Consider the following 12,916-nt stretch of genomic DNA (forward strand, 5'->3'; position numbering starts at 1 on the left):
GGGGTGGGGGCAGCGTGCGGAGCGGAGACCCCTGGCTGCCCCTAGGTGTAGGGACCAGAGCGGCAGGCTATGCTGCGACAATGACAACACCCTGGAATTTCAGATTTAAATGGCTGAAATCATTAATTTTTTTTTTTTTAAATCCTCTGGCCATGCAATTGACCAAAATGGAGTGTGAATTTGGTAGGGCCCCAGTCCTACCATAGACTGACGGGAGAGGCAACCTGCGGCAGGCGGCCCCCCAGGGTAATGCGCTGATGGGCCCCGGGACCTTGACTGCCCCGCAGGCACGGCCCCCCGCCGCTCCCAGTGGGGCTTCCCTCCTGAGGGCTGTTCAGGATTGAGCCCTGTCCTCCTCCCCCAATATCCCTCCCCATCAACTACCCCCCCCGTGTCCTCTGCCCCCCAGGTCTGACATGCGTTGCCCCCCCCGGCTCGGGATGCGGGGCTGTTGCACTGCGGTGTAAGGGGCCGGAGCCAGGCCCCGACTCCAGGCCGGCCGCGGGGGTCCCCTACAGGGCAGACAGGCGGCGCCCCGCCGCGCCCGGGGGAGGCGGGGCGGGGACAAAATGGCGCCGTGCGATTCAAACGCAGCGCGCTGCGCGCGGGGCGGGGTCCCGGCGGGGTTCATTGCGCCTGCGCCCGGAGTTACAAGATGGCGGACAGTGCGGAACTAAAGGTACAGCGCAGCTTCAATTCCCTGCGCGATCCCCCCTCCCCGCGCCGCTCGGGTCGCCCGCGCCGCCGGGGTCGGTCCCCTCTGCAGCGCCGGGCTCGGCGGGGGGCGAGCGGCCCCCGGGCCCTGCCTGCTACTGGGGAGGCTGCTGCCACCGCACCCCCCCCCCACACTCAGCAGCAGGGGATTGAGGGGCCAAGTCTGCGGGGGGGACCGGTCCTTCGACCCCGCCTGGCTAGAGCTGCTCCCCGCCCCCCTCAGCAGCTAGGGGGGGGCTGCCCTTCCCCTCCCCCATCTGCACCCCGTCCCCCGCCTGTCCCCACAGCCCACTTCTCTCAGGGGGTGGGGGGTTGCCCCTCCTCAGCAGGGGCTGAGCCAGATTGGGAGGGGGGGGTGTGTTTGTCCTTCGCCCCTGGCCAGCTCAGAGCTTCTCCCCTCCCCTCCTCTCCCCCCGCAGCTGCACTCGGCCTCCCCATGCCCCTCTCTCCTCATCGCCCGGGAGGGGTGGCGGGAACCTGCCCTGCTCCTCCCCTCAGCGCAGTAGCAGGGGCTGAGGGGGCCAGGACAGATGGGGGGGACGGGACGGACACGGGACCTGTCTTTGACCCCTCCCCCCCAGCCCTCTCAGCAGCTGCCCTCCCCCGCAGCGGCCGGGGGTGGGGGGAGACCCGAGCCCCAGAGACCGTGCTCCCTGCTGTGCTGCACAGCCAGTTCTGCCCCCTAAGCCTTCCCGGGGTGGGGGTCTCGAAGGACTGGGATGAGCAGGAAGCTGAGGCTCCCCTCACCTAGGATTAGTATGTCCGTCCCCTCGGCCCCCAGGGTTCATGCTCACAGCGTGGGGGGCCGGGGGTGGATTGTGTTGTCGTAGGTTCGATGATCCTGCTGGGACTCCCCCCCAGATACATAGAGTGTTTGAAGGAGGTAGCTTATCCCTGCACCCCAAATATCCAGCTCCCAATGGGGAGGAGAGGGAGACCATTTAGTGTTGTACGAAGGGCTATTGACATGGGGCTCTGCCTCAGGAAGTAAACACAAGTGGTGGTGGCGGCGTGTAGTACCGTTGGTTGTATTTTCTTGGAGGGTTTGCTCAGCTAGAATGCAAATAAAAAGGCTAAAGAGAAGAAATGAGTGATTTAGTGGTGATTACAGGAGGAGGATGCCTCTCTCTTTTTCAAGTATCAGAGGGGTAGCTGTGTTAGTCTGTATCCACAAAAGCAATGAGGAGTCCGGTGGCACCTTAAAGATTAACAGATTTATTTGGGCATAAGCTTTTGTGGGTAAAAAAAAACCATTTCTTCAGATGTATGAAGTGAAAATTACAGATACAAGCATAAATACTCTTTCCGTGTCTCACTGGGGAGGGAGGAGGATTGCTAGTGCCACAGATCCTCCTCTCCGTGCTCACCCTTCCCCCCCTCTCTGAGCACTCAGCAAAGTTTTTAAATGGACCCCTATGGAGAGATGCTTTAGTTAGTACAAGAGGGGGAGGGAATCTGCTGGATCGGGTTGCTATGTATGTTACGAGTCTGGAAGAGGAACTGTCCTTTAATTTCCCTGAATTGACAGCCTCCCTTGCTTTATAATTAAAGCCCCCAATTACTCTCAGAAAAGGGGGGATAGAAGGAAATCAAGGTGGTGGGTGTTACCCCTCTTTGAGAGGAAAGAACTTGGAGAAAGTGAATGAGGTGGTGTTTACTCCTCATAACCCAAGAACTAGGGGTCACCAAATGAAATTAATAGGCAGCAGGTTTAAAACGCAGAAAAGGAAGTATTTCTTCATACAACATACAGTCAACCTGTGGAACTCTTTGCCAGAGAATGTTGTGAAGGCTAATACTCTAACAGAGTTTAAAAAAAAACCACCCTAGATAAATTCAAGGAGGGATAGGTCAATCAATGGCTATTAGCCAGGATGGACGGGGATCCAAAACCATGCTCTGAAACATCCCTAGCCTTGGTTTGCCAGAAGCTAGGAATGGGCAACAGGGGATGAATCACTTGATGATTACCTGTTCTGTTCATTCCTTCTGGGGCACTTGGCATTGGCCGCTGTTGGAACGCTCAGCTAGATGGACCATTGGTCTGATCCAGTGTGGCCATTCTTATGAGAGAACCTTTCCTCTGTCCCCTCACTTAATGTGTCTGTCTCTGGGTTTGATAAGTTGAATAAAGGAGATTATTTAAATGAGAGTTTTAAAGTCTCATTAGAATGCATATTTGCAACTAATCCTTCAAGAGAGATTTCTGAAAAATCTGCTTCAAAACAAATCCTAAAATGAGATACTTGATGTCTGAATGAACAAACTTGGTATGGGTGGATCCTCTCAGACAGAGATCATCATAGATTTGAGGAGACAGTATAACTTTATTTGTACAACACATCCAACCTGATATTTGTAGTAGTAACAAAAGAGAGAAACCAAACACATTGCTCACAACTTGATATAATACAAAAAATGAACTAAGTTTATCTCAAAAGCTGCTGTTCACGCTGACTCTTTAAAATAAAAGTAAAGTGCAATTAACTTTGAGGATCAAAATGGAAATCTTATATGTTACGGTATGTGTTTTCCCCTTTTCTTTCCTCCAACCCCTATATATTTCTGATCAGCATGAATCATCATGAGGTCCACAGTAAGAGGTTTTAGAGTATATAATGTGTAATGTTTATTATGTGTCTGAGGGAATTCCCTTTCCTTAAAATGTCTGTCTGTCTTTTCCCTCTTAGTGTCCATCTAAGGTTTATGTCACTTGTTTTTGGGTGCATGAGCCAAATACATATACTATATGTATAAAGTTATTGTGAAAAAAGAAAAGGAGTACTTGTGGCACCTTAGAGTCTAACAAATTTATTTGAGCATAAGCTTTCATGAGCTACAGCTCACTTCATCGGATGCATTCAGTGGAAAATACAGTGGGGAGGGAAGTTATTGTGGGTATTGTGTGCATAGTCAGGTTGTGAAGAGGTGTTTTTTTAACATTCCGTGCCTGTTCAGGAAGGTCATTAGCTCCTTTGGGGTCTGTGTATGCGATGATGGTGATTCTCTGTGCCAGCTGAAGATGAATGAATCCTGTTAATATCCTCCACTGCTTCTTGTTTTCAGGGAGATCTTGCTGGTGATATTGCATGAGACCTTAGGAAGCCCTTCCTCCTCCCCCAGCCTTCTAAAAATTTTGCTGTCTATATAATGTTAAAGATAAAATGTTGAAGTTTGTTTTCCCTGCTTAACTACTTAATTCATCTTAGTATAGAAAATACAGGAGAGCATGTTGCTGACTGACTCTAACCTAACAGCAATGGGCTTAGTTGATATGTTTAGTAGTGAATGTTTTTGAGATTGGTTGGTTTCGATGGATTGTAAAATTTGCCAGCCAGCCAGCTACCAGGCAGAAACTGATACGCAAGATTTTTTTTGGATGGGTGAGAGGTGGAATTAGTTTGGTGGAAGAAAGTGGGGGAGAGGACTGGGATTCCTACTAGAATAGTCACTTGTATCAGTACCTCAAAGGTCTGATAAATTTGACGCTCCCATCCTTTGCCATCTCAGAGCCTCCTGAGACTGTGTTTGTGGAGAGATGGGAGGGGTGTTTTAGCTGCTGAAAGAAAGGATAGGAGGACTTTCTTACTCTTTCTTCCCTAGCTTCCCCGTTGCTCTCAGCATAGGGCTGTATTTGTATCCATTATTCTTCTCCATCTCTTGTCTTCTGTGTCTATTTTTGCCTTTTTCTCTCTCCTGTTTGTTGGCCTTTTCCTATGCCAGCCTGTGCTGCTGCAGTTCATTGCTTTCCCAACCAGCAGCAGAAAGAAATTGAGATGATTCTTTTCAGTTTCACTGCTGCCTTCAGGGTTCTGAATGATAGCTCTGAAACTGACTAGTGGCTTGTTAATTTCACCCTGATGCTGCTTAGGAAGGCCAGACCTGAGGGGGCAACACTGCATAGATGTACATTTGGAAGATTATATTTGTAGCCATAAGGGTTAATGTTGTAATTTATAACCAACACAATCTTATAGTCTTTACAAATTGATGGACTAGGGGCTCCCTACTTTGCCATGGAAAGCTTTCCACTTGCCAAGGTCAAATACGTTTTTTTCAGACTCTATTCTTCCCTTTTCATCTTTTTCTTTGCATGTTGTGAAACAAGAAACATCAGGTGATATCAGATCTGTTTACTGAATTATGGGTGGCATTAGTTTGGTGGAGGGAAGTGGGGAGACACCTTGTGTTGTAAGCCTCCTGAGAAATCCTATTATTTAAAATGCTAGATGGAGCAAATCTTTACAGGAAGTGTGTTAACAGTAAGGTGTCATATGTTATGTTGGAAGTTGGGTGAAATAAATATATTAAGTAAGAATATACCCCAATAAATCAGTTTTCCTCATCCTAGGTTTGAAGTTAAAAGGGGATTTACTTGAATGAAAACTCTCAATCAGAATTTAAGACACAGTAAAATTTCTGTTTACAAAGTGAACAATTGAGCATTTTATTTTTCTCAGGCAAAATTGTTGTCCTCTTCTCTTATCCACAGACCAATTAAAGGACTATCATCAACTTGAAATCTAGTAAACTTAAACAAAACAAAACTCCAACCAAGTAGTTGCAAGGTATATGCCTCTGAGCGTCTAGTGCCAGTTTTTGTCTTTAGATAACATTTTCCTGTCTTGTTTGTGTGAAGGATCTACAGAATTATACAGAGAAAACAGTGACCTCGATTATACATATAGTGTTGTGAAATATTTAAAGTAAAATTGGAAAAAAAAATTAGAACTGTTTTTCTCAGTCACTGTTACTTGTAATAGTAACAATTAGGTACAATTTTTAGACAAAAGTGTAAAGCCTACATTCATGTCCTGTTTCCTAAGATGAAAAGGACTGAAATATTCTACATGACTTGATCATTTTTGTGCTGTTAGAAAACATTCATATAACATCAAATGTCTTTTGCAGATCTTGGGCATAAGATTACTATATTTCTTGGTGTATTAAAAGTTCTGAATAAATTGAACCAATATTTTGTTTTCATCCCTTTTCTATGAAACGTGGCGGCTTTTGAAAGTCTATTTTAGTCTGTTTTACTTCCCTAACTCTAAGAAGAGATGTGTGTTAATTTTCTTAAACACCCCCCACCCCCCCATATCCCATACAACTGCATGCAGATTCTAATTTATCTCAAGGTATGCTATTTAAAGCTCTTTCTAATTGGAGTTTGTATACTTGGGTGATTAAACCTTTCCTTCAGTATTAACCAATTTCAAGAATGGAAGAATTAGATTATTCTGATCTTTGCCTGGTACTAGAGTCTTTTGGTAACCATTACACAGTTTTGGATAATCAATTGTTATACAGGGATCAAAGAATAAAAAAGAAAAGCTTGTGCTTTAGTATTGTCTGTCTTGATGTGGTCCTAAGAAGCTGGTTTGGAAAGTGCATGCTGGGAGGTTTCCTCCTTTGTTCTCTCTCATTTTGAGAAAGTGGCTTTGGGTATTGAACAGATCCCTGGTGTGTTTCTTGTTGGATACAATTTCTGTTTTTTAAAAAAGTGAACCAAGAGGTGGAATGAAATACATAATAGCATTAACACACAAAATTGGGTACAAACTGATTTAAAAAAATTCAAATAGGAAATACTCTTTTGCTACATGTAGGGAAGCTGTTATAATGGGGACACATTAGTAGCATAGTTTTCAGGTCGTAATAATAATGATATATGGGTTTCCTAGTAGGGGACGTGCTGTATGGCCGTTAAGTTAAATTGTATTGCCAGTGCTAAAAAACAAAAGCTACCTATTTCAATGTTGGATGAGCATTTTATGTACAGAATTTTTTTAATGACAGGCATCTTTACGTAATCCTTTTATATTTTGCCTTGCACACTTCTGTGCTTTTAAGTTTCTTTCTCACTTGTGAGTCAGTAGAGCACGTTATTTTCATACTTACTTTTGCCAGCATTGGTCATGGTTTCCAATGTATTTTGAACTGGGTGTCTTTCTTTAAGCTTTTGCTCACGCTGGAACTGCAAAGATCAAATGAATAAAATGGGCTGCTGTGCATCGTCCTTCTGCTGTAAAAGTCCACCCACCGCATTTCATTCTGTTGCACGCACACATAGGGTGCACACACTTGTGAAGGGCTCATGCTTCAGTAGAGGCCATTCTAAAGTATTTGCAGAGAGGTGTATTATTAGATTCCAAGGGCAGAAGGGACTGTTGTGATCATATAGCTTCACTTCCTGTATAACAGAGACCAAAGAAGCTGCCCAAAATAGTTCCTAACGCATACCTTTCAAAAAAAATTCCCTGTGATGGAGAATCCGCCACAACCCTTGGTAAATTGTTCAAGGGGTTAGGAGTGGAATTTTTATTCATGGACCTCTGAGAGAAAGAGGAGGAAAGGTGTAGGAGCCAATAATTATTTATAGTAGTTTAATAAATGCTGATGAGTTATTTTTTCCATGAAACTTCTCGTTAATTTCCCTTTTGATTGTACAATCAAGATATCAGGTGCTATGGTAATACAAATCATATGATTATCAAAAGATTGGAAGTTTGTTTTTGTTTGCTTTGAAAAGTATAGGTAAAGGATATCTGTTAGCCTTACCCTATAGGTCGGGGTAATCAATTATTTTTTGTCAAGGTCCAAATTTCTTGGTCAAGATATTGTCAAGGTCCAGACTCTGGAGAAAATAATACAAAACCAATAACAAATAAAAAGATGTTGCAGTCTGTTCAAAAGCGTCTGGCAGTCTGGGTTTGGCCCATGGTCTGCCTATTGATGACCCCTGCTCTAGGTTGATTTCCCCCTTCCCTGGCATTTTTAGAGGCCAGAGAGAGGTTTCAGCTTATTTGGCCATTTGTGGGAAAAGGTTGTGGGCAGACACGTAAGGGAATCTCTTTAAAGGGTGTCCCATACAGCAGGATGTATACACAACAAATAGATACTGTGCCTCTTCATTCTTAGCAAAAATGGGTATTTGTGAGTCTCTTAATTTGATTTGTGTGACATGAACTCTGACCTACCTTTATGTGAAGCATAAAGATAGGTGAAAACTTGTCACAACTGTGTTTAGCATAGTTGTTTTAGTCCCTGTAACCTGTTCCTATAGAACCTGACATTTTGATAACTATTTTCCTTAGCACCAAACCCCCAAACTTTTCAACAATTGAGGTTTAATTATTTTGAAATACTCTCATCCCTTCCATTCCCTCTGAGTTGTTGGTCTCTCCATTTCCTTAAGTATCTCTTGTAATCTCTGTTGATTGCAATAATGCTTATGAGGCCATAGCAGAAACTACTTTTCATGCTGCGAACCAAGGACTTTAAAAGAGTTATTTTGTGGGGGAGGAGAAAGCACTCTGGACGTTGAGATCACCTAAGATCCCAGAGCGTTTGTGACTGAAGTAGGTTCAGCGCTCTTCTTTCCTTTCACCTCAAAATATTGGTGGTCAGCCCTTTTGGTTCTGTTTGTAGGCAGAATTTTTTTCTGCACTTAAGCTTGTATCAGAAATGCCTTTCTCTCTCTTCCGGCTGTTACTGCTGTGCTTCGGGTGCTGTGGCTCCAATGAAGACATTAAGGTGCCTTTCTGATTCAAGGCTCCTTTATATCTTGGTGTGTAGAAGGAAATCAAGACCTTAGGAGAACTACAAGGCTGATGCAGAGTGTAAATGTGGCTTTGTCTCATAAGGGTGCTACTGCGTACCTGCTACACCTTTTATACCTCAAATGCCTGAACTACTGCTGTTCGTTGTGAGTAGGAACCTTGATTCTGATTTTTGTAGATACATCTGAATTTTAACCAAAGAGAAACTTTGCTTTTGGGGAAGTGCGTTGTTTGGCTGGCTACTTTGACATGTGCTTGCACAGCTGAACTCTAAAGAATCCTCTTGATAAAACTCAGGATTTGCCTCTGTTGATTCTCTCATGGATTGTACTGTTTATTGCTCTGTCACTATTGCAACACTATATCATCTAAATAATACTGAGAACATTTTCAGAGGGAAAATGTTTACTTATGTACAAATTTCACATGGTAAAACTAATTCTTCTCAGTGTAAATGGTTCCTGAAAAGGAAAAATTTAAAAATCGTATCTTTAAAAAGTAGATTTTCTTTGTTAACTTCTTTGGTTGTTAAAAGTGAAAGAATTTTTTAAAAATACAACTCTCAACAATTGTCTACTTTTGGAATTTGTTGTCTTCATCAGGCAACAAAAATTAGTCTTTTTTGGCTCTCGTGCTTAAATATAATGACTGCCAAAAAACTTGATTAATGCAGAGTTAAGGTTGTCTAGTGCTTTCTCAGAACACACAGAATGTTAAACTTAAACCTTTGAAAACAAAAAATACAGTTTAAGGCAATATATTCCATGGCATGTCTCCACAGAACTTTCACTCTGTCCCCCTTGACCTGGCAATAAGAACTTGGACCAATCAAACCTGCCCTATTCCTAGCAAAATCAGCCATGTTCTATGTTGTGACTGACTCATTTCTAGGTCTGTGTTCCTCTTCATATGCTCTTGCTAATCCTCGTTGTGTTAGATGTAGCTCTGTTGATTCAAGAATTGTTGTGGCAGGGCAAGATACAGCAGCTTGCTAAGTGAGAAGAGCCGATAGAGGAAGCCGGGTTACCTGTTTTCTGGGCTGCTATGCAAGAGCTCTGATTAGATGATTGGCTCTAAAACCTAAGCCTCTTAGCATTAAAATCTAAGAATGCATGAAAGAGTCCTGTAAATGTCTGAAGAGTTTCAAGGCTGCTAGAATGGGTCCACTGTCTCCTCCAGAAGCTGACGTTCCTCTAGGTATGGGACTGTAAAGAGTTTCATTCTGTTCTAATACTTGCATATTCTGTGCCCACCCCAGCTCGACATTTGCACTAACATTCAGGTACAGCTGTGCATCTTCTGTTCTGCATTGTTTACTCCTGGGGGAATTTTGCACCATTACACGTATGCAGAATTCATATCACCCACAGATTTCTTTGCTTCCCCGCAGAAAAATGGCTTTCTTACAGGGAATCAAAGGGAAGCTGCAAGAGCAGTCATGCATCATTCTCTAGTGGTGCAGGTACATCATTTCAGGCACCTGGAACAGCCGGCGGAGAGGTATATCACCTCAGGGCTTGGGACACCCCAGCCACTGGCTCCTGCCCTGCACCGGGATCAGCTGCTAGTGCTGGATCGGCTTGTAGCAGGAGAGGATGGGACTGTGCGCAGAATTTTAAGTTTTTGGTGCAGAATTTTTAATACTTTGGCATAGAATGCCCTCAGGAGTAATTATTTATCTGGGGGGAGGTTCTACCAGTCTGCTTGAATACATCAGAGGGTACCACAAGGTTCAGTTAGGGAGCCAAAGGTGATGTCTCAGGGAACCCTTAGGCCACGGATGAACAGGTATTAACTTCTGGCAAGTCTTCGGGGGTTTGTTTGGAGTGAGTGAAGTGATTGAGTGGAGATTGGGCTTAGCTAGCTTGTGTTCACTTGGCCCATCCTAAATGTGACTTTCATCCTAGGCCTTTACGTGCTCTGAAAGGACACAGTTCTGTTATCTCTGACAGATGATTTGGGGCAGAGTAAAGATTGCGTCGGGGTGTGGTGTGGGAGACGTTACCTTAATTCTCCTTCCTGGTTTTCAGAGGTTTAAGTTTAGCCACCTTCCATGTTCTTAACACATATGAGACAAGGCTAAACAACCTTAACTCTGCATTAATGAAGCTTTTTTTTGCAGTAAATTTCCCTTGTTTTCTGAGGCAGTGGTGGTAGTGAAGGGAGCATGACTGAGGTACACAAGGGGAATTTCTGGACACATCACTTATCTGTCAGGTATGCCTTCCTCCTGGTCCCACCATGCTCCTACTAAGGTTGCAGGGGCCACTAATAGGAAGGAACATGATACACAATGGGATGTGAGGAGTTTATCCGCCAGGTGGAGACAGCGAGGGAGAGGGGAAATGACTCATAGCTAGGCTTGGCAGAACTTGGTTTTTATATTTTTAAAAATAATTTTGATAGTATCTGTTTATTTTTAAGCATTTTTCTATTTATTTAAATTTTCACAGTTGCAGAAACTTGGGGGGGCAGACAATTATTTGATGACAGTAGATGTTCAGATTCAAAAGGTTACTTTGTGTTTTAAGTTTTAAAGCTATCAACATAATGTTAAAATATACAAAGTAAATAACTAATAAGTTTGATTTAAGGATATCAAGTGATATCTTTCTTACTTTTCCTAGCTGTGAATTTCAGTTATCAATGGAAATATCCGTTTGGGGTGGGTGTGTGTGGTGACCTACTCCTATTACTTACTCCCAACTGTTCCCAGCTCCCAACACAGACCTGATCCCTCATGCCTAGCAGGAGAACTGATCCATGCATAGCAGGAGTTCAGTGAGCTTCTCCTGTCACTGAACTGATTTGTCCTTTCTGGGTCCTCTGTGTTGGCTTCTCTGGTGTCATTTTCAATGTGGTAGATAGTCATACTCAGGACACTGCCCCCACACCACCATGTCATGCATAAAGAGTTTTTGAAGAAACAATAGGTTGTAGAGGGCCAAACATGATAAGCAGGGATAGTAAGAGTTTTGTAATGTATTATAGAAATATTTCCAAACTGGTACCATTGAATAGCTGAACTCAGGGTCAGTCTACTGATATAAGAAGGTCAGCCATGCAAAAAAGTTGATAAATCTGAATTTTAGAAGCAGTTTGCTTTTTCTGGGTGGGGAGGGAGCCTGTATCTCAGGAACAATGAGGAGTCCGGTGGCACCTTAAAGACAAACCGATTTATTTGGGCATAGGATTTCATGGGTAAAAAACCACTTCTTTAGATGCATGGAGTGAAAATTACAGATACAGACATAGATATACTGGCAAATGAAGAGGAGGGAGTTACTTTACAAGTGGAGAACCAGTGATGATAAGGCCAATTCAGTCAGGGTGGATGTGCTCCACTCCCAATAATTGATGAGAAGGCGTCAATACCAAGAGAGGGAAAATTGCTTTTGTAGTGAGCCAGCCTCTCCCAGTCCCTATTCAGGCCCAAATTAATGGTGTTACGTTTTTACCCACGAAAGCTTATGCCTAAATAAATCTTAGTCTTTAAGGTGCCACCAGACTCCTGGTTGTTTTTGTGGATACAGACTTACACAGCTACCCCTCTGATACTTGTATCTCTTGAATTTCTTGGCCACGTGACTCTGAATTTTATACTACAGAGTCTATCCTTGTTGTGGCATACCAGTTTTCAAAACAGTCATCTTACTTGTGTAGATTATAGAGCACTTCGAGCAAACCTTTCTGTTTAAGAGAAGTTTTCAGTCTTAATTTGGGGAGTTACACCTGCTGCTCCATAACATAGCCTGCACTTCGGGCAATATTTCCTGAAGAAGCTCTTTTACCGTCCCAGCAGAAATGAGACTGAGTTGTACTCTGCATACCAGACATTCTCAGAAATCAGCTGAGGGCAGATTTGTATTCAGTCTTTGGATAGGGCTCAGGTTCAAGGGCTAGTGTTCGCTTCCTGGGGTGTGGGGGGGAGGAGGTGGGGAAGGTGGTGTCTGTCTTTTTCTTCTTCTTCTTTTTTTTTTTTTTAACCGTGAGTTCGCCAACACATTAAAATCCTAGTGTAGGTAGGGCAACTTGTAGTTTTACCTCACTGTAGCTAATCGAGGTGATACTTCAACTCAACCAATATTACCGCGGTAAAACTACAGCCTGTCCTGTCATGGCTAGGGCTTTAACTTGTTAGCTATCCCGTTGAAGAATGTGTGTATTCACCTAATATAGACCTGGCCCACATACGTGTGTTATGAATTGGGCTCCTTTACATGGTTGATACAGTGCACTGCACCTGGTTCAGGATGCTCCAGCCTCATAATGCATTTGTGATGGGCCATGGGTGAGTTGTCAGCAGTGGGGAGCAAAGCTAGAACCTCTGGGTCTAAAACCATGCGACTCTGCTGCTGGAGTTAAAGACCCATGTTTGTTAGGCCTCCAGTAGGCCCGGCCACCATTAGAGTGGGGCAGAGCGCTGTAGTCCTGAGCCGTGTCTCTTTCTTCATCCCAACCCCTTAATCTGATCTCTCCCCCTGAGAGTCTAAGGTCTGGTCAGCATTGCAGGTCCCTTCCTGCTCTCTTTTCTTTCAGCCCCATCTTCTGAGGTGGTGAATGGGCCCTCTTCTCAAAAAGCATACCCCTCCTTAAAAAAAAAACAGTCTCTTATCCCCTTTAGTCACGTACGTACAGTG

At 43.9% G+C, this 12,916-nt stretch overlaps 1 protein-coding gene across 2 annotated transcripts in view; it reads left to right on the forward strand.

Moving 5' to 3' along the window:
* The first annotated feature begins 592 nt into the window (after positions 1 to 592).
* PIAS1 (protein inhibitor of activated STAT 1) overlaps positions 593 to 12,916 on the forward strand; it is a 95,908-nt gene continuing 83,584 nt past the window's right edge. The window contains exon 1 of one of the 2 annotated variants that reach the window (XM_084641775.1): positions 593 to 679. In XM_084641775.1, coding sequence (XP_084497901.1) covers positions 656 to 679 — 24 coding nt within the window. In that variant the 5' untranslated portion in view covers positions 593 to 655. The remainder of the gene's footprint in view (positions 680 to 12,916) is intronic. The other variant, XM_084641776.1, reaches the window with a different exon arrangement.

This window comes from Lepidochelys olivacea, assembly GCF_965140295.1.
Source record: "Lepidochelys olivacea isolate rLepOli2 genome assembly, chromosome: 10".
In the NCBI taxonomy this organism is placed as follows: Eukaryota; Metazoa; Chordata; order Testudines; family Cheloniidae; genus Lepidochelys; species Lepidochelys olivacea.